Source organism: Helianthus annuus, chromosome 14, assembly GCF_002127325.2.
Source record: "Helianthus annuus cultivar XRQ/B chromosome 14, HanXRQr2.0-SUNRISE, whole genome shotgun sequence".
Classification (NCBI taxonomy): domain Eukaryota; kingdom Viridiplantae; phylum Streptophyta; class Magnoliopsida; order Asterales; family Asteraceae; genus Helianthus; species Helianthus annuus.
Genome location: NC_035446.2, coordinates 127,105,355 through 127,128,185, shown reverse-complemented (window position 1 = coordinate 127,128,185; position 22,831 = coordinate 127,105,355). Strand labels below are relative to the sequence as shown.

At 35.8% G+C, this 22,831-nt stretch overlaps 2 protein-coding genes across 2 annotated transcripts; both read left to right on the top strand.

The window, feature by feature from the left end:
• The first annotated feature begins 13,093 nt into the window (after positions 1-13,093).
• Positions 13,094-13,453, top strand: LOC110907344. Its single transcript, XM_022152337.1, has one exon. The coding sequence runs from the start codon at positions 13,094-13,096 to the stop codon at positions 13,451-13,453; it is 360 nt and encodes a 119-aa protein (XP_022008029.1).
• A 2,604-nt stretch (positions 13,454-16,057) lies between these two features.
• Positions 16,058-17,534, top strand: LOC110907345 (zinc finger MYM-type protein 1-like). Its single transcript, XM_022152338.1, has 2 exons — positions 16,058-16,284; positions 16,352-17,534. The coding sequence occupies exons 1-2, from the start codon at positions 16,058-16,060 to the stop codon at positions 17,532-17,534; spliced, it is 1,410 nt and encodes a 469-aa protein (XP_022008030.1).
• Positions 17,535-22,831: the final 5,297 nt, after the last annotated feature.

The window sequence follows — 22,831 nt, the reverse complement described above, 5'->3', positions numbered from 1 at the left end:
GATGACCGCGGAGTTGTTATCCGAAACAAAGCTCGTTTAGTCGTTCAAGGTTTTCGTCAGATTGAAGGGATCGACTACAACGAAGTCTATGCACCAGTGGCACGTCTCGAAGCAATTCGAATCTTTCTAGCCTATGCGTCCTTCAAAGGATTCAAGGTTTATCAGATGGACGTGAAAAGTGCATTCTTACACGGTGTGGTTGAAGAAGAGGTATACGTCGAACAGCCTCCAGGTTTTGAAGATCCTATCCATCCCGATCGGGTTTGGTTGCTCAACAAAGCTCTTTATGGTCTTCATCAAGCACCACGAGCTTGGTATGCAACCTTATCACACTATCTGCTGGAGAACGGTTTTCGTAGAGGTCTTATCGACTGTACTCTTTTCATCAAAGAACAAGATGGAGATCTTCTTCTGGTACAGGTATACGTTGATGACATTATTTTTGGTTCTACTAATGATGTCTTGTGTAGGGAATTCGAGCGCATCATGCAGGATAAATTCGAGATGAGTGCTATGGGGGAGATGACCTTCTTCTTGGGCCTACAAGTACAACAAACGGAGTCTGGGATATTCATCCATCAGACTAAATATGTTGGAGACATCTTGAGCCGGTTCCAGATGTCTGATGCAACGCCCATTAGTACCCCATTGCCAACTAATCACGGAATTACTCCTGACTTGAAGGGAGAAGCTGTTAGCCCTTCTATCTATCGCGCCATGATCGGATCTCTCATGTACCTCACAGCATCAAGGCCAGACATAATGTACCCGACGTGCCTGCTTGCCAGATATCAAGTTAATCCGAAGGCCTCACATCTTGCTGCTGTTAAAAGGATTTTTCGTTATTTGAAGGCGTACCCTGACACCGGTCTGTGGTACCCTAGGGATAATAACTTTGAACTGGTAGCTTTCAGTGATTCTGATTTTGGCGGATGCAAAATCGACGGCAAGTCCACAACGGCTGGATGTCAGTTTTTAGGAAATCGCCTAGTTACATGGCAGTGCAAGAAGCAGACGTGTGTAGCTACATCAACATGCGAAGCTGAATACATTGCTGCCTCAAGTTGTTGCTCCCAAGTTCTTTGGATCCAACAACAAATGCGGGACTACGGTTTTGAATTCCTAACTACTCCTATTTACGTTGATAATTCTGTTGCTTTAGATATCACTAGAAATCCTGTGCAGCATTCAAAGACCAAACACATCGAAATCAAATATCACTTCATACGTGATTGCTTTGAGAAAAGGCTAATCGATGTTGTTAAGGTCCACACCGATGACCAACGTGCCGACTTATTTACCAAAGCTTTTGACAAATCTAGATTTGACTTTTTATTGTTGGTAAACGGCATTAAGGTCAAGCATGAGTAAAACCAACATCGGAAAATCATTTTTGTGAATATCTTTGTGTGTTTTTAAATTTATCTTAGTTTGTTGATTTTAGGGGGAGTATATCCAAAAATCGGAAAATACAAAAACATCGAAAAATTTCAAAAACACAAAAACAATAGAAAAACAAAAATGAGTTTCCTGGAGAGCAAAAGAGAAAATGATAGTACATCAGTGGTCTATCCAAACCTCTTTAAACCTTAAATGAAAAACGATAAGCAGCTCTATATAAGATGTATCGGTAGGCTCACAATCATTTTAAAGTGTGCAGGGTGATATAAATTTTAATCGACTGAAGATCAGGTGGGAACCATTCATTGGCATATGGTCTTAGTACCGAAATTTCGTTTGATAGATTGCCGAGGTTCTGAGATATTCGGTCTTTATGCTGCTTATCATCTGGGTATCATGGTTGTATCTTTTACCGAAAAATAACGGGGACGCAAGTCTAGATCTTCCATGATACTATACATACGTGTACATATTGCATACTGCATTCGACCTCAATAAGTGATAAACAATCACATGTCCAAAACAAATAAGTGATAAAATATCACATTTTTCCGGGTGTCAAGTTCGTCTCTCTGCTGTACGGAAGTACTGACCTGTTCACGGACTTGCACCTGTGCCCTCATGCATACGAAAATCAAGTTCCTCATCAATAAGTGATTACATCACATAGGGCTGGTTTTCAAATCAAAATAAGTGAGTATCTCACAATTTATACGGTCAAACAGATGATAATCGGTATACTCACCGGTAAGATGAACTCTCGTGCATGCCTTGATACGGGAATGTGTCGTGATGTGGATGAACACCGGTCGGTAAGTATAAATCATATCTTAACGTATCCTCTAAACATGATTACATCTGATAAGTTGAGCTTAAGTGGACAACAATACCGATAATTGTTATAGGATGCTTATCTTAATGTTAACTAACTGAACAACAAGAGTGTTTTGGCATGACCGTACACTGATATGATTCTCTTACCCTCGAAACTCGCAAAAAGAATGTCTGTATATATTTATTTGTTTACTGCTTAACTTTTATTGTTTCTTTTAAACAGTTTCGTCGTTTGGTGCATATCAGCACGACATTAGCGGTGATGTCGTTTGATAACACTCAAAGGATTTTAACTTGTTGTCTTTTAATCTCAAAAATACCAAAAAGATTTTAGGAGTGTTTTAATATAAACTTTATAAAAGCCAAAAAGATTTTATTTCTGCTTTATTTTCGATCGTACGATGTTGGAGCTCAAGTCTTCGTTACCTGAAACCTGACGGAAAACCGAACTGACTAAATCTTCATAAACGGTCGAAATTTTGCATGTTTTGAAAGTTAGAATTTAAAATTGATAAATTTATTAAACTTTCAAACTGTCGGACGGTGTTTGTTTGTGACATGGTCATTCGTGTGTCATTTGTTTATGCTATATTCCAAGCAGTTGTTCTCATTACGCGTTTAGATTTCTTGCATGTGCAGATTCTAAAAGCTAGGAGAACATGGTCGATGACAAGCTTTGGAAAGAAGACACGACGAGAAGGCGCTCAAAAGATGAAGATGATCGAGTTGCCGGTGGCCATCATCAACACCACAAGGATCTCACTTCATAAAGATAAAGTCTTTTCACGAGCATAACTCAAGGGGGAGCTTATATTAAGGGGGAGTTTGTCAACACACTTCCTACATGATACGGGTAGTTTGTTGATACACTCTCTGCTTTCAAGACGTGAAGACTTTGAAGATCCTCCGACATTGAAGACTTGAAAGGACATCAGAGTTTTGGGAACTCGAAGACCAAAGATCGTCTAAGTTCGAGACGAGTCTACAAATATAGAAGATAAAGACAAAGCTACAGCCAAGGGGGAGTTTGTTGGTGCACTTGTGTCTGTACTTTGTCTGTATTCGGTCTGTATGTAACGGTGTCCTGATTTGTGTTGTAAGTTGACCAAGTCAACCATCCTCCGGTTTGACTTGGACAACAGTTTGTATATTGAAAGATGTTCTGATCGAAGGATGATGTAGAGATCGAAGGATGATTTGGATCCTTCGATCTCATCGAAAGATATGCTTCGAATGATAAACCTCGAAAGACTATCCTTCGAGGTCCTTGCTAATCCTTCGAAAGCATTGTATCCGAAAGATGATCCTTCGGACCATCTTTCGGATCCTTCGAGCAGACCTGCTGTATATGGGTATATATACCCATGCAGTGTATGTGTGAGTTAGTTCTGAAGTTCTGCCATTTTACACATCCGAGAGATAGAGAGCTTTGAGAGCATTCTGTCCAGAACTCATACACACACTTTGAGAGTTTATAGAACATTTCTGTAAACATTGAGCTTGTAACCGAACCCTCATTGCATTAATACAAGTTGTGTTAATCGGTGAACTTGTGTGTTTGTTTCTCTACTTGCTACTAACTCGGTTTGCTTGCTAGCTTGGATTCCGCACTCGCTAGTAGGTTTGTATAACAAGGTTTAGGTTCGTAATCCTCCGCGAAACAGGGACCTACAATCCTATGTTTTCAATCCCTGTAATAAATTCCATAAACGATAAAACCGGGTTGACAAAGGAAGAGGAGTTGGGTGCAAATGAGAAACGAAGATTGCAGGAAATGGGAACCGTTGATGAACAATTCAAAGAAGAATATCTGAACTCTTATTTTGAAACACTGAACGTTTCGGATGAGAATGAATATGATTGGAATCTGCTAATCTTGAGGGCATTAGAATTTAACGAATTTGCAGATTGCAAAGCGTTAATAGATATGCTCGATGACAGAGAATATGTCTTCAAATATAAAACAGATCTCCAAAAGAAGTTCGAGGAAATGGTTCGGTGGTTCTTGAAGGTATACATGGGGACTACATCCAGGCCAATTCCTCCTTTATCTCCGAGTCAAAGGAAAATTGACTTGTTAAGTTTGTTCATCTTGGTAATGAGAGACGGTGGATACCGAGAAATCACTACAGAAAATACATGGCCGATTGTTGCTAAAGATTTAGGATTTGATTATAAAGATGGAGATTACATAAGGATCATCTATGCTATGTATCTCGATATTTTGGAGTACTATTATAAATTCAAATCTTTACAAGAAAACGTGCATGTAAAAGAGATGGTAACTGAAGAAACAGAGTCCAACGGAGGTCATCACAGGAGGACGAAGAGTGCAGAAGCAGCAGCAGTCCACGGTCATGGAGATGGAACACAGTATGCACTGTTTACTCGAAAGGGCAGCGAAGGTGATTGGAATGTACACAAGAAAAGGAAGCGTTTCAATTTTGATCACGCGAAGAAGGCTGTGGATGATGCTAATCGCAGTGTCATGCAGCATAGTTACAACATAACCAAAGTTTAAGGGGGTTGTGTTAGAAATATTATTATTATTATTAAACTTTAGTTATGTTATTTTATCATTAGAACCGTTAAGTTATGATATGTACTTGTTATGTAAGATAGGATGATATGCGGATCAACGATAAGCGGGTGATCAAACCGTCATGGCAGTTACCCGCCTAAATTAATCGCCAAATTGTATGTTTAAATAATGTTTTGCCGGGAACTATTCCGGGCTATCAAGACAATTTGTATTCAACAAGTTTGTCCGCTCAATCCTTCGTTTTCTTTCTCTGCAAGTTCAATACTTGTTCTGTTGTTTAGATATTACAAGATGTCCGTTTTCCATTCAAGTTCTTCCGCTGTTAGTAACATTGGTGATCCGGTTAGTCATCATTATCATGATGTTAATTCGGATTTCCAACAGTTATTGTATTAGATATTATGTCGATTTCAATTGAAGCATTGGCAACAGCGGGTGTAGACTACGACGAGTGGGGTATGGATTTCGAGGAATGGGAGCATATGGAGATGGGCCCACCTCCTCCCCATTTATATGCTGATGATGAAGAACATGAAGATGATCGAAGATATAAAGATCTCTTTATGATGATGGCAACAGACACTGTAGATGAGTTGTGTGTAACTACACAACACAACAACCAATTGACAAATGTTTTTGATGAAACAAACAAAGAGGGCTGTGATGATTTTGTGATGCAATTACCGAAAACCTATATAAAGATTGTAAACCGAGGTCATGGTATCAAGCGATTAAAGATGTTGGTGGTCGCAATAATGGTGATTAGATTTCTAAGGAGGCCAATTCTTTAAAGCATTAGTAAATTTGAGTAGGATGTTCGTATATAGTGTTCTTTCATTCCACTTTTCATTCTATTTACTTGTAATTAAACTCTTTAGGTATATTGTAAAATTGTTTGGTCAGTGAATAAATATGATCACTCATTTACTTGTAATTAAACTGTCTTAAGTCTATTGTAATGCTTGTAAAATTATCAGAAAAATACGTGCTGTTTGTTGTTTCTAGGAACATATAAAACTTGCGCCCAATCTTATGTAGAGAATTAGGAAAACGTAACATATAAACAACATGCACGTATTGTTTGTAAAATAAAGTGAAATAGAGAAAGTGGGGAGGTTACTTTTAACAATGGGGTGTGGGGGAATTTTGTAAACCGCGAATAATCTGAAAGACATGTAATTATTTTTAAATTAAATTAATTCGATGGTTCTCTCAATAAATTAGTCGAACCGAACTCAAATTGAGAAATCCTACGCAAAGAGGTTCCAAGTGGGCAACGCCCCCCGGAAACAAGGTTCAAAGGGCAGAGCCCTTAGAAAAATTATTTTTCTAATAGATCATCATAATTTTGAGATAAAAGAAAAGACATTTTTGGAGCCAATTTTAATTTTAAAATAAAATAACTGACCAGTTTCATTCCAAATTCAAAACTAGGGTTTTTGGTCACTCTTCGGCTGCTTCCGGGGGCATTGCCCCCTTAGAACCCCTTTGCGTAGCGTAAGGGCTCCGCCCAAAACACTTAGAATTATAACAACCAAACAAGCGTGCGCTCCCGCACCTCTTAATTTGCTTGATGTGTATTATAATTCACTTAATCAACAAGTCACTCCCGATTACACTAAAATATCTAACATAGGGTTGTGGTCTATTGGCACAAACAAAGCCTTTACACCTAAGTTTGGGAGGGGAAAGTCTTGGGTTCAAGTCCTATATACAGGTTTGAGAGGAGGATGTCTTAGGTCCATGTCCTACAGACGACGGTGATTAAAAGAAATTTGCCATTTAAAAAATAGTATAACATCTATATGGTTCTTCTAGTTGTATACTTATAATTGGTTGACTATTTCAGGCCCATCTAGTTAACAGAAATGTTACAAAACTAATTGTATCACTGTAAACATAAATGGTTACAAAATTATTTGTATCACAAGTTTAGATAGATAACAAAATTGTTACAAAATGGTATCATAAATTTTTCTTGGTGAAAGAAAAAAATCACTATATAAACTATAATACGTCCATGCATCTACACATGCATAATGGAATCGATGATGCTATTTTGTTTTGTAGTTTCATCCCTATCCACGTAACTTCCAAAAGAGGGTTTTGTTTCTTTTGATCTTTCTTAATTTGACCTTCTAGACATGTAGATATTAAGATCACTATTTAAAGCATGCATGCATTCACATAAGTTTCTAGTTACAAAATATATATATATATAAAAAAAAAGCGCTTAACATGCGAATGGTCAATATAAAGTAATCAAAATTCACGAGCAAGTTTGTGCTTTAACCCTAAAAAGTTATATAATTGCACAGTGTGAACACTGAAATTTCCGTGCGTATTTCAACCAACGAATTAATTGTATACATTAATCATACGCACAAAAGCATTTATATAACACAAAGATACATCGATTATGAAATACTTGAACGTTAAGAAGCTAAAAGATATGCACGTGAACGGGTGATCAGCGTGCTAAGAAAAATAAAGATGGTGATGATGATTTGCTGATTAGATTTCTGAAGCAATGTTATTAAATCGTTATTAGTTTTGAGTTTAGGATGTTCATCAAACGTTATTTAGTTGTATGTATATCATCGTTAATTTCCGTAAAGAGTATTTTAATTATTTGATCAAATTATTTATGGTTGTAAAGTGTATTTTTAATATTTGATCAAATTATTTATGGTTTGTAAATTGTAAACTAGGTATTTTCCGCCCGCGCGTTGCGGCGGGACCCAATGACTACAAAAGGCGTGTCAGCAACGGCAAACAGATACCGAATATCAAAACATAAATAAAATGACGTGGTAAGGATAATCACTCCGTCATAAAAAAACAATTTTAAATAACCTAATATATAATAATAGGACCCACACGTCCTACACGTTGGAAATTCGATTGTTTTCAGTTCAATTATTACGGTGCTAACACGTTAAAATATGGATGAGCTCAGTACCGGTAACGGCAGCGAAAGTACCGATCCGGAAAATCATTGAAATTAGGTGCCGGCACCGAAAATGCTCGGTACAATACGATATGGTATTTGAATGTAAAAATCAATAAATACAGGTATGGTGCTAGACCGGTGTCAAACCGAAAGTAACGATTCGGAAAACGCCAAAAGGTGGGTACCAAATTGGTACCGAAAATGATTTGGTATAGTAAATTTGGTACCGATACGATGCCGATTCGTTTACAGGATTTGATACGATTTGCTCATCAATATTCTAAATATGCAAGTTAATTTTACATGTTACAATTCATTCATTACAGAAAAAGACAAAAAAAAGAAAGCAAAATAAGTTGTTGTGTATATAAAACCTCATTCAAACGAAATACAGTTTACTTACTGTGTGTATGAAAAGTAATCTAAACGGTGCAATTACTTGCATTGCTGCGTTGCTACAGGATTTGATGAGCTCGGTACCAACCGGTACCAAAAATACCGTTACCGAAATCCTCAAAAGTGGGTACCGGTACCGAATATACCTAGTATGGTACGGTTCGGTACCGGTCGGTACTGGTACGGTACCGGTATTTGAGGGTAAAAACCGGTGAATACCTGTGCAGAACCGGTACCGAAAATATACCGATTTGGTAAATTTGAGACCGGTACCTATACCCGATACCATTTGCTGATCTCTTAATGATGTATTCCATTCTAATTTTAATTTAAAAAATAAATTATAAAGCACTGTTCCTGTTACCGAAATCCCCAAAAGTGGGTACCGGTACCGAATATACCTAGTATGGTACGGGTCGGTATCGGTCGGTACTGGTACGGCACCGGTATTTAAGGGTAAAAACCGGTGAATAACTGTGCAGAACCGATACCAAAAATACACCGATTTTGTAAATTTAAGACCGGTACCTATACCCGATACTATTTACTGATCTCTTAATGATATATTTCATTCTAAATTAATATATATTAAAAAAGAAAGTGAATGAACACTGTTCATTCAGTTTCTTTTTTATTATATACTAGTTATTTGCCGCCCGCGCGTTGCGGCGGGAACCAATGACTACAAAAGACGTGTCAGCAACGACAAACAGATACCGAATATCAAAACATAAATAAAATGACATGGTAAGGATAGTCACTCCGTCATAAAAAAACGATTTTAAATAACCTAATATATAATAATAGGACTCATACGTCCTACACGTTAGAAATTCGGTTGTTTGCAGTTCAGTTATTACGGTCCTAACACGTTAAAATATGGAAGAGCTCGGTATCGGTAACGGTAGTGAAAGTACCGATCCAGAAAATCATCGAAATTAGGTACCGGCATCGAAAATGCTCGGTACAAATACGGTATGGTATTTGAAGGTAAAAATCAATAAATACAGGTATGGTGCTAGACCAGTGTCGAACCGAAAGTAACGATTCTGAAAACGCCAAAAGGCGGGTACCAAATTGGTACCGAAAATGATTTGGTATAGTAAATTTGGTACCGATACGATACCGGTTCATTTATAGGATTTGATGCGATTTGCTCATCAATATTCTAAATATTCAAGTTAATTTTACATGCTACAATTCGTTCATTACAGAAAAAGACAAAAAAGAAAGCAAAATAAGTTGTTGTGTATATAAAACCTCATTCAAACGAAATACAGTTTACTTACTGTGTGTATGAAAAGTAATCTAAACGGTGCAATTACTTGCATTGCTGCGTTGCTACAGGATTTGATGAGCTCGTTACCAACCGGTACCGAAAATACTGGTACCGAAATCCCCAAAAGTGGGTACCGGTACCTAATATACCTAGTATGGCACGGTTCGGTACAGGTCGGTATTGGTACGGCACCGGTATTTGAGGGTAAAAACCGGTGAATACCTGTGCAGAGCAGAACCGGTACAAAAAATACACTGATTTGGTAAATTTGAGACCGGTACCTATACCCAATACCATTTGCTACTTGCATTGCTGCGTTGCTACAGGATTTGATGAGCTCGTTACTAACCGGTACCGCAAATACTGGTACCGAAATCCCCAAAAGTGGGCATCGGTACCGAATATACCTAGTATGGCACGGTTCGGTACAGGTCGGTATTGGTACGACACCGGTATTTGAGGATAAAAACCGGTGAATACCTGTGCGGAACCGGTACCAAAAATACACCGGTTTGGTAAATTTGAAACCGGTACCTATACCCAATACCATTTGCTTATCTCTTAATCATATATGAATTTTAAATAATTCTAATCTAATTCTAATATTAATTTAATAATCTAATTGTAATATGAATTTAATAACAAATCCATTGTAATATTAATTTAATAGTAAATGTACTGTTCATTATGTTTATCTTTTATCATATATGAATTATATATATATATATATATATTAATTTGTAATTGTAATATATTATATCGATCGTCCTTTTCACATATCTTTTGAAATCAACATTTGATGTAAATTTGTAATACATATATATATGCTCTTTTTGTTTAACGAGTTGACGTGAACCCGGACGTTGTGACATCATGTTGATTATGAATGTCTTTTGTATCACAATATGAGATGCGGAAATTCTTAAATATGATTTTGTACGTCCGATCATTCTGTGTCACAATCAACGACTTTTTTAGATGTGTTGAAATCTAATCACAGGGTCGTTCCAACGTTTTTGAAGGCTCTAAGCGAAATATAAAGTGGCAGCCTTTAAATTTCAGAAAAAAAAAAAAGAACATGTGCCTAAGAATTTAAACTAAAATCACTGTAAGTCGTAACGGTATGGTGATTCGCTGGCAACAGACAACTGGGAATTGGGAATGATAATGGTAGCTCTAATTAAGATATTTTCTAATGAATAACCAATACGTCGATGTATGCAACTATGCACATTAGCTGGTGTTTTTAATTAAAAAGTGTGCCTTTGAAATTGGGTCTTTTTTAAATACATAACTGTTTTTATTTTGCAATTAATTTGTTTATTTAGGTCATAACACATATATTATATATGATAACTTACTAAAAAATGAAGACCCTTATTTTTTGATGGCCCTAAGCTCGTGCCTAAGGTGGAAAACCTAACGGTCCGGCCCTATCTAATCATACGACAGATCATTATGTGACCCTTTTAGCTTTTGTCGCCAAATGTTGGATGATGTATTTAACGACGAAACAGGAACCTCATAATTGGGACGCCCGAATATAATTTTAATTTTGGATTCAATGTTTGTTACTTTCTTCTAACAATGAACGTCATCATCATAGTAAATCCCACCAATAGCAAAGCTAAGATAGGGTCTGAGGAGGGTAAAATGTAGACAACCTTACCTCTATCCTATAGGAATAGAGAGACTGCTTCCAGTGAGACCTCTTGCTCGATAGTAGTTTTGTATCAAGCCTTGGACATAAGGCACATAACACTCAACAATTGTGTACAAAAGTCGATTAGTGCATGTACGCCCTTGTCTTTCGGCTATCAACGCCACCACATGATGCATGATTAACCGTCCCTCGCTTTTTAACGTTATTTTCACGAAATTAGTAAAATAACGTTAAAATTAGTGCACTTTCACTTTTGCCCCCTGAGGACCCACACATATATACATTACATGCGCATACCGTAAGCGGGGCGACTCTTTTAACAATGAATGTATTACACATAAGAACAAATCAGCTTTTTTTAGTTGGTATTTAAGTGATATGATAAGTCGTATTTTAGTTTTTAGGGAATTGGCCTGTAATAATTCCATCTAGACCTTATTGTCCATTAATAATCTCACCTCAGAATATTCCCCCACTAGTCCCACCTTTCACCTGTTTTTCCTACAATGGGCCCCCGTTAAAAAAGCTTAACGGAGTTAAGCATTTTTCCAAATTACAAACATATTTTTAGGGCTTTTGAATAGAACGAGGATACGAGTCCATTGATGTAAAAGTTGCCTCGAAACGGTGCTCCAAACGATGAAAACGGTGCTTCAATTCGGGTGTTTAAATTTCTAATTAACCAAAATCAAGTCACTTGGAGCACCATTTCGAAGTAAGTTTTACATCAATGGACTCGTATCATCGTTCTTATCCAAAGCCCTAAAAAATTTGTTTGTAATTTGGAAAAAACCTTAACTCCGTTAAGTTTTTTTAACGGATGACCATTGTAGGAAAAATAGGTGAAAGGTGAGACTGGTGGGAGAAATATTCTAAGGTGGAATTATTAATGGCCAATAAGGCCTAGGTAGAATTATTACACCAATTCCCCTTTGTTTTTTTACTAAAATATACTTAAATAAAAACAAATGTATCTACTTACTGTACCAACCAACCATACCCTGTATATATTTTAATTAAGATGGAATCAGAAAGCTTTTAGATAATAATAATAATAATAAAACATAATCTAAATAAAATGATATACAAAAATAAAACAAAGAAGGACAACTCTTATTAAATTATATTAATAATAAAGAAAATAAAATAGATAAATAGTTATAGGTTGATGTAGGAGCTAAACTTAAGCTTTTTTTTTTTAAATTAAAGGAGTTGAGGTCAAGCCTAAACATTAAGTTTGAGAAAAATAAAATATAAGAGGATACGCTAGTTCTGACGATATTGATGTATTGGTCTTTTCTTATCCTTACACTGATATATTCCCGTGACCAAAATCAAAGATTCAATTGGACTTTCAACCTGATTCGTTTCAAACCAAGTTAGTTGTTGACTGTGCATGCACACATGTGCAAGTTAGAGATGAGGAAATCAGACCCGGTATCGGTACCGGTACTGTTACCGAACCGTACCGGTACTCACTTTTAGAGATTTTCAGTACCGGTTCTTTCGGTACCGGTTCGGTATCGAACGGTACCGAGCTCATCCCTAGTGCAAGTATTCACATTAGTTAATTTCTACTTGGGTAAAAATGACAACATCACAATTAAACTCATATCATATGCTACATCGGGTAAATGAGTTGAGTCAGAGTTTGGCTTGTTAAATTTTTGAGAGATTGAGTTTGGTTCGTGAGTAGTTTTTCAAGCTTTATCATAGGTTATTATTATTTAGTAATACATTTACATTTGTTATACATTTACTGTTGTTATAAATATTTTATATATAATATATATTATGTAGCATGTAGCAAGGTGTTATATATAACAAATATTAATATATAAATTTGTGTGTGTCAATGGTCAATAACATGATCACGAGCAAGTTTACCTTTCAACTCCAAAAAGTGTGTGCATGCCACATTTGAAATTTCCATATTTGCTGGAAGCCAACTCTATAAATACACAAGCATATGTTCATAAACTTCATATTATAGCAGAAACAAGTGCAGTTATTTTATTAGATATTATGTCGATTTCAATTGAAGCTTTGGCAATGGCGGGTGTAGGCTACGAAGAGTGGGGTATGGATTTCGAGGAATGGGAGCGTATGGAGATGGACCCACCTCCTCCCCATTTACATGCTGATGAATACGAAGATGAACATGATGAAGAACTCTCTATGATGGCAACAGACACTACAGAAGAGTTGTGTGAATCTACAGAATCCAAAAACCAACTGACGGATGTTTTTGATGATCATTTTATCATGCAATCACCAAAAACTTATACAAAGATTATGCACCTCAGTCATGGCATCAAGCGATTAAAGATGTTGGTGGTCGCGATGATGGTGATTAGATTTCTAAGGAGGCAACAAATTCTTTGAATCATTACAGTGCAATTGTATTCATTCTTAGTTCTTGTATCTACTTGTAATTAAATCGTCTTAAGTTTACTTTTCAAAAAAAAAAAAAAAATCGTCTTAAGTTAATTGTAAAATTTTCTGATTTTAATTAATAAATATGAATTGATCACTCATTTACTTGTAAATAAATTGTCTTAAGCACATTGTAATGCTTATCATGAAACACATGTTGTTTCTTCTAACATATATAAGTTATGTCTAACGAGTTTGATATTCGTAATTTTAACAAAGGCATGTTAGTTGTAATATTGTTGTCAAAGAAATGACCACCTGTTGTGTTAATGGTGTTGATATTATGTATCTGCTTCATATATATTGAAAGTAATTAGGTTAATTGTCATGAGTGAACAAATAAAAAAAATTGGTCCGCATATTATATAAAAGTGTAGTATGTAATTTTAATATTTGTTATTTTTGAGTTTGTCAAAAATGATAAAGTTAAGACTGAAATATAAAAGCTATTATTGTTATCATAACTAAGAAAGTCAACAGGTTTTTTTCCTAAGATATTTTGCAATGTAATCATATTTATTAGATTACAGCTTTAACTGGTCACTAAACCTTCAGTCACATATCAAATTTTACCCTTAATTATATTAAAAATGAAAATTAACCTATAAATAATCTCTAATAGATGTCATTGGCCATTGACATTCCCACTTGTGAATATTCCCCTGCCAGTCAAATATTTCACCTATTTTTCCTCCACCAGTCCCCTGCTAAAAAACTTATCTCCGCTAAGTTTTTTTCCGAATTACAAACAGATGTTTTAGGGCTTTTAATTAGAACGACGATACGAGTCGATTGATGTAAAACTTACCTCGAAACGGTCCTCCAAACGACTTGATTTTTGTTAATTAGAAGTTTAAACACCCGAATTGAAGCACCGTTTTCGTCATTTGGAGCACCGTTTCGAGTTAAGTTTTACATCAATCGACTTGTATCATCGTTCTGATCAAAAGCCCTAAAAGATCTATTTGTAATTCGAAAAAAAAAACTTAACGGAACTCCGTTGGGGTTTTTTAACCGGGGACCGGTAGAGGAAAAATAGGTAAAAGATTGGACTGATAGAAGGAATATTCAAAAGTGAGACTCCTAATGGCCAAATATCAATTTCCCTATTTAAAATATCCCTTAGACTAGAGGGTATGGAGAGTCCCATCCTCAAGAGGATGGGCCGCCACATCACCGCCACGTAGGAAGGGTTTGAGGGTGATGGACCTAAGGGGTGGGGGATGAACCTCTTTATATATATATATATATATATATATATATATATATATATATATATATATATATATATATATATATACACACATATATATGGTATATGTGAGAAAAGGAGAGAGGAGAGAGGCCCGTCGACTTCGTCTGTGGGGAGCCGGATACGCCGGGACGGAAGCAGGGGGCGGTGTGGGGGACCGGCGCCAGGCCTCGCCGGGCCTAAGCCGGCCCCCATACCGCTTAGTCTTAGAAATGACGGAGATGTAAACAAAATGAGTACTTGTAACAACTTTTATATAAATTTTGATGTGATATGGTTTAGTTTTGTGTTTGTTGTATTATGCATAAATTTTGTACTTCTTGGATTATGTTTAATCTATAAAATTTGATATATGGTTGTATTTTGTTTATGATGTATTTATTTAAAGTGTATAGTTGGATTATGTTTAAACTTTCATATGTAACTAGAAGATTGACACGTGCGTGGCCAACGAAATTGACATGTTGTTGATCAGATTCACATTTACAATGTGTTAAAGATATTTGTGTCGGTTAAGTCTGCATTACTATCTTACAGGGGCGGACCCACCACCATGCCAAGGTGGGCAGGCGCACCCCCGAGAAAAAAAAATTATGTTAATTTCCGAAGAAAATCCCGTCCGCACCCCTTGGAATTTTTCGTCCGCACCCCTTGGAATTTTTCGGTCGCACCCTTGGCATTTTTTCGTCCGCACCCTGTAGGTAAAAAATATTATGGATTTATATCTGATTTTTATAAAAAAATATTAGTAAAGTCTGATTTTTTATAAAAAAAAAACTATAAACAATAAGCCCATTAGTCCTTCAATTAGCCCAAACCCCTTCAATTAGCCCAAACCCCTTCAATTAGTCCGGCTCCCGCCCTTCTGGCTTCTTCTGCGACCTGCGTTCTTCCTGCCCAGCGACATCATCATTCATCACTCAATACTCATCTGCAGCAAAGTCCAGCAACAACAGAATTCCGGCCGGAAACTGACCGGAATCCAGCAGCAACACAGCAACGGCCGGCGACTGAGCAACAGAACAAAAACTAACCGGTAAGTTTTATGGTTTTTGATGATTTTACTTGATGATTTACTACCTTAGATGATTTTTATGATGGTTTTTTTGATGATTTTAATTGAAAAAACTTGTGTTTTTAGTCGTTGGTTTACTGCCTTAGATGAAATCTTGTTATTTAGATGATTTTTAGTGGTAATTAAACAATTCTAGGGCTTGATTGCTTGAATGGTTGAAAGTTAAAATTAAACAAATAGGTTATGGATTAATTTGATTGTGATAGGAACCATGAGTAGAGACGTTATGGCGCGATTTCTCAAGAGGAAAGTGGATACATCTTCCGAACTAATTGATTTGGATACTCTTCCTTCGGATCCGTATGATCGCAAGCCGATAGAATCATATAACGTGAATCAAAAGGATGCGATTAGAAGGGCATATATACTTAGAGGACCGTATCAACCAAGAGGTATCGAATTCCCACAAACAAAGTTTCAAGGTGACGAGTTAAGAAAATTTAAGGAAGAATGGTATGACAAACATGAGTATTAGGATGGTTAGAGTATAGCTCAAAATCGGATCGTGTGTTTTGTTTAGGAGCCACTTCGAAGATGGTAGAGACACATTTGTGTGCGGTGGGTATAACAATTGGAAAAAGGTACATGCGTCACTTAAAAAACATGTTGGTTTAGTTAATAATCTACACAACAAATGTTTCCAAATGAGTGCCGATTTAGTTAACGAAAATCAAGTGGTACACACACAATGGGACAATAGGACCCCTAAGGAGAAACGTGAATACCGACTTAGACTTAGTGCTTCTACTTTGCTTGGGAAAAGGTTGTTGAATGGCGCATTGGCGTTTCGTGGACATGATGAATCAAAAGATTCATTAAATAAAGGGAATTTCTTAGAGCTTTTAGAACTCATGGGTGAAATGAATGAAGAGCTTGCTAACGTTATCTTAGAGAATGCACCCGCGAATAACCAAATGACAAGTCTTAAAATTCAAGCGGACATCAAACATTGTTATGCTCAAGAGGTAATTAAACAAATTTTAGAGGAACTTGGTGATGATGTTTTTTCTTTATTAGTAGATGAATCATGTGATGTATCAAAAAAAGAACAAATGGCGGTTGTTATTCGTTTTGTTGATAAAGTTGGGATTGTTAAGGAGCGTTTTATTGGGCTTGTTCATGTCAAAGAGACAAGCGCAATAACACTCAAAACGGCTATTGATGATATATTGGCACGTTATGGGTTAAGTTTGAAAAGGATTAGAGGCCAAGGCTATGACGGGGCAAATAACATGTCGGGCGAGTTTAACGGCCTAAGGGCTCTAATCTTAAAGGAAAACGTTTCGGCCTTTTATATTCATTGCTTTGCACACCAACTTCAACTAGTTGTTGTGGCGGTGGCGCACAAACACACACCAATTTGGAGAGTTTTTGAAACGATAACATGTTTAACAAATGCCATTTGTGCATCTTCTAAACGACAAGATATGCTTCGTGAAAGCCAAAGAAGACAATTGGAAAAAATGGAAGACGTACTTTGTACCGGAAGTGGGTTGAACCAAGAAATGACACTTTCAAGGCCCAGGGATGCACGTTGGAATTCCCTTTACAAGACACTTTCCCGTTTAATTTCTTTATACCTAAACATTATGGAAGTTCTTGGATGGTTAGTAGAAATGGGTCAAACTCTTCCTTGTAGTAGACAAGCGGACGGACTTCTAGAGGATATGAAAAAATACGACTTTGTACTTACATACACTTGATGGAGCATATTCTAAACATCACACATACGTTGTCCCAATGTCTTCAAAGAAAGGAGCAAGATTTGATGAATGCGGTTAAATTGGTTTCTTCCACCAAAAACCAACTTGAAAAGTTTAGGTTGGAAGGTTTTAATGAGTTCTTGGAGAAGGTTAACTCCTTTTGTGACAGGTATGAACTTGAGGTGAAAAAATTGGTTGATGAATACGTTAACCCAAGGTGGCCAAGAAGAAAGACGAACATCACAAATCGGCATTATTACGAGTATAATTGCTTCAATGCGGTTCTTGATTTGCAAATACAAGAATTTGGGAACCGTTTTAATGAGGTAACATCGGAACTACTTGTTTGTATGAGTTGTTTGAGTCCTTGCGATAATTTTAGTGCATTTGACATTCCAAATATACTAAAGCTAGCCGAGAAGTATCCATATGATTTCAATGAAGAGGAAAAACGAAGGCTTCCGGTTCAACTCGGAAACTACTTTAATTTTGTGAAAAAAGGTAAACAATTCGCCAACTTGGATGGTTTATCAAGTCTTGTAAGGTTAATGTTTTCAACAAATATTCACGTTACTTTTACATTGGTATATCGGTTATTGAAGCTTGTTCTCGTATTACCCGTCGCAACCGCAACCGTTGAAATATGTTTTTCGGCAATGAAGAATGTGAAGGCCGACTTGCGTAATCGGATTGGGGATGAGAATTTAAGTGATAGTTATGTATGTTATATAGAGAAAGACTTGCTTAAGAAAGTAGCTTTAGATGATGTTTTGGATAGATTTCAAAAAATGAAAACCCGTAGGGCGATGTTTTAATTATGTTTGTACAAAGTTTGACGTGTTTTCCAAATATATAAATTTAGTTTGATGTTCTTTTGTCTTATATAACCCGGCCCGACCCGACCCGACCCGATACAACTGATTTTTTTTACTTATGTACCTAGGGGCCTAAAATTTTTAAAAATGTTCCGCACCCCCATGGAAAAATTCCTGGGTCCGCCACTGCTATCTTATACAAATAAGTAATTCACCAAATAATCTCAATACAATTAATGGTATCATAACTACTACGTTAAATGACTTGTATCTATATAAATAACATATCGTATTAAGCTCCCCGCGTTGCGACAGAGGTGTAAAACCGTGACAAATAGCACCAATGTCACACTATAGCCAACGACCACCAACATTGAAGTTGCGGCGTCTTAACGTGGAAAAATTAGACCGACATATAAAAATAGAAATAATAACTAACTCGATTTAGTACTCGCATGTTGTGACAAACTTATCAAACAGGAAAAAATAGACGACGTAAACACACTGAACCACACACGTACGTTTGTAACATCCTTACTATTATTTAACGATTTCCGTATAATAATCAAGAATAAAATGGGTAATTAAGTATATCCATTCATATAAAAATGCGGGTTTATTAAAAACTTTTACAAATAAAAGTTATACAACTTAATCCAATTAGGTTCGTTGTTAAAAGAACGTAGTAGCAATGCGCGGAAGCTCGAATCTTGAACGTGTTCGGTTCTTTGTTGAACTTGATCGTCCTCCGGTACAAGAATTTTACCTACAACTCATAAAAACATGAGTTAGATTATTCATACGTAGCTTAAAACGCATTTCAATGGGTTCACAATGCAAAAACGGTTAAATAACGAATTTTCACGTATCTGGCACCCTGTGGCGTCGCGCGACGGCCTAAGGCCTCCCCCGTCGCGCGGTGCGACGCCTTAATTTGTCCAGAATGTTTCAGCATGCTGCTGCATTTTCCAAGCTCCGATTTCATTCGTAATTCTAAATTCAAAGCTTCATAACTTTTTGTCTACTTATCCCTTTTACGCGATTCTTTTTCCTACGCGTTCGTAATTTAATTCTCCATCTCATGGAGTAAGAATCCGACATCTGAATTTACAAAATCCGAGACTTTTAAGCTTTTGGCTTAAAATATATTTACTAACTTTTTGACCCGTTCGTGTATTTATCAAACAAACAAGTTTGTTTGACCCTTATTTCTCATGAACCTATTAAATTCAATGATGTTTATCATATTAGGTTCCAATTACAGGTTCATATACCTTCTTAAACTCATTTTCGCTCATATGCGTATTTTGAGCCGTTAAGGGTATTTAAGCATATTTTAAGCACGAATCGCTTTCATTCATTTCTAAATACATATGTTCACATTTCTTATCAAATGATCTTCCACCACAACTATATTTGTGGTGGATTTAATGTGGTGATCTATATTTTCCGAGTTTTACCTCTTAAATTATCATTTTACGACAAAGACTCTTTTAGAGTCATTTGACCCAAGGTTTCATATCTAACCTTTTAGACACATCCGAAGGGTTTACTTTATTCAAACGCTTATTTCTAAACAACCCATAAGGGTCGTTTGTCCAGTTTATCAATAAAGGGCGTTTTGGTCAATTTTAACCTTTCATTTACGACGAAGGACTTTTAAAGGTATGTTTAACCAAAATCTCACTTTTTAAATTATGTCTTGTTTAAATAATCATTATGGTTTCAAAACACAATGATTATAACTTAGATCATTCGTTTTACCTAAAAAGATAACCAAATATCCATTTTTGACCTTGTCTAACTCTTATAGAACCTCAAGTTCTAAATGATGAGTTGAACCATTTTACATACCTGACTCGGATCAATATATGGACCCGTATTAATATCTTGCCTTAATAGCCGCTAAGTAATAGCGATGCAACTATCCATTAGATATTTAATCATGTAATCATACAACTCGACAAAATCATTAGTCGATATTGTCAAAGGGTGATATCTTCACCTTTTGACTCCTTTGGTCTAAGTGACCATTTATCTTTGCGAGATGAATTTATTACCATCTCGTCTAAATTACTCGCTCCGGCTTACACCGTATGGTCATTTTATTTATAACCTATTTCTTAACTCATTTGACCCATTATGGCTTATGCCATAAAGTGTCTTTCAAAAAAAACTAACGGTTATTGTCAACAAGTGACCGAATTACCGTTTTACCCTTAATAGTTATGTTGGTTTACCCTATAAGGTAACCATCCAAAACTCGTTTTCTATTAGTCATTGCATGACTAAATAATCGTATTAGTCCTTTTTAACCATTAAACATGGTTTATTGTAGTCTTTTGTCCCGACCCATACATGTCGTGTCGGAACATCTTAATCCAATTGTTTATTTATCTTACTTGTAATCAATACAATAAGAAATATTCTATAATTTAACAAGAATGTAAGTTTTACTTACCTTGCGTCCGAATTGTACTTTTCCTTCTTCTTTGATTCGTTTGACCCGCTTCCTTCCCAAGCTTCCACCTAGCTTGCCAAGCGTCAAACTATTATTGAAATTGTAAGATGGTTAGATTAGTCATAATCATTTACGACTATTCCATCCTATGCTTCTTATGTCGAATTAATTATTCGATCATATACTTTATCAATTATCCGATAAGCATCATTCTTATGTTACCGGTTTAATCATTTTAACACCTGATGATATTAAACATCATTCTAATCAAGAATATATCATCATCTTCATTTTATCATACAAACCCGGTTCCTAGTAAGTATGATCATGTACTTGAACACGCTATTTTGTTCAAGTATTTCTTGATTACAATCATATATGATAATCCTAAACACAATTATATCATCAAGTTCTTCTTACGATTAAAACCCACTTAACCTAGTGTGGTAAATCATCAAATCCTTCAATTCATAGTATGTTATGTATGATTTTCACTTAGGGTTTTGTTCCTAAGCAAGTATACATCACTAATCTAGCCATAGCTTCTCTAATCCATGCCTAATTCGTGATTAGGATGATTATCAAATTTTTACAACTTCACGAATCATCAAGATTTTACATACCTTATGATCCTCGTGTTCGGGTGATCGTTAATTCACGTTCGATTGTGAATTTGGGCTTCGCTTGACCCTTCAATTTGATGATTATATTGATGGCTAGGGTTTGGCTCCTTAGGAGCTTCCCTGAGCTCGATCCAGAACACACACTTGAAGTGTGTGTTTTGTTTCGATTTTTCTTATTAAATAACCTTGTTAAGTTATCCCCGTTTAGCCCCTCGTGTTTGGTTCGTTATTAAGTAGGCCACAACCTACTTATTTCTAATAATATTCCCACTTATTAACTAGATTAAACATTCCTAATTGACTTAGTGGGTTTGGGGAATTTATGACTAAGTTTATTTTAAGTCCCGTTAACTCGGGCCTTCTATAAACTTTATTTCAACAAAAGCCTTTATACAACCTTTACTTAATATTAGGTTTATTTATTTAAATCATAATATTTACCGGGTTTATTTTACCACTAACGGTACTTTACCCGTCTTTTATTATTAACGTGGTTTGATTACCAAACCCGTTTTCGGGGTGTTACAACGTTGCCCCATGTTAGCTCGCAAAATTTAGAACGAAACGTATAACAAAACGTAAAATCGTTGAACCACACACACACACATTGTGCTGTGTTAAGTCGCAAAATTTATATCTAAACGTAAAACAAAAATTTTTGCAAAATATGAAAAACATAGCGGATCAAAGTTGAAAGTAAAAAGGTTGTGAGGTTAAATTGGAAAAACTAAAAACTTTTGGGTTAAAACTACCAAATCAAGTAGTTTGGGTTTAAAGTGAAACATCAATTTTTTTTTTTTTAAAAAACCCCCCAAAACATGGGGTACAACACCACTAAGCATCATGTACAACACAACTATGTATAAAAAACTCATTAAGTATCATGTATAAACCCACTATGCACAAAAATCTTTCAAATTAATAGTATATAAATTTTAAATAAAGAATTATGAGAACCGCATAATAAACTTCTACATCGTACTTATGTGATAAAGTGGAAGAGAGTACAATTGTTAATGCACTCCTATATTAAAAATTTGTTATTTATTGAGTGCCCTTCTAATTAGAAATAATATATAACAAAATGTTACAAAATTTCTTATGGTTTACAATGTCTCTTGTGAAAAGAACCGAACGGAAAAGGATTCATCTAAGGTGTTACAATGTTATGTACTTTATTTTTAGAAACTTGTATTCGCAATTCATTTTCAACCTTTGTAATCTCGAGACTTTGATCATAATGGAAATAAATTCTTATACATACACTCGTTATACGTATACTTTAAATAGACGTAATACACCATCAAATACATGCTTACGTGAGAAACCAATACATATAATACTCAATACTATCATACATGCATACAATACACTCTTACTATGCCTACATACATGTCA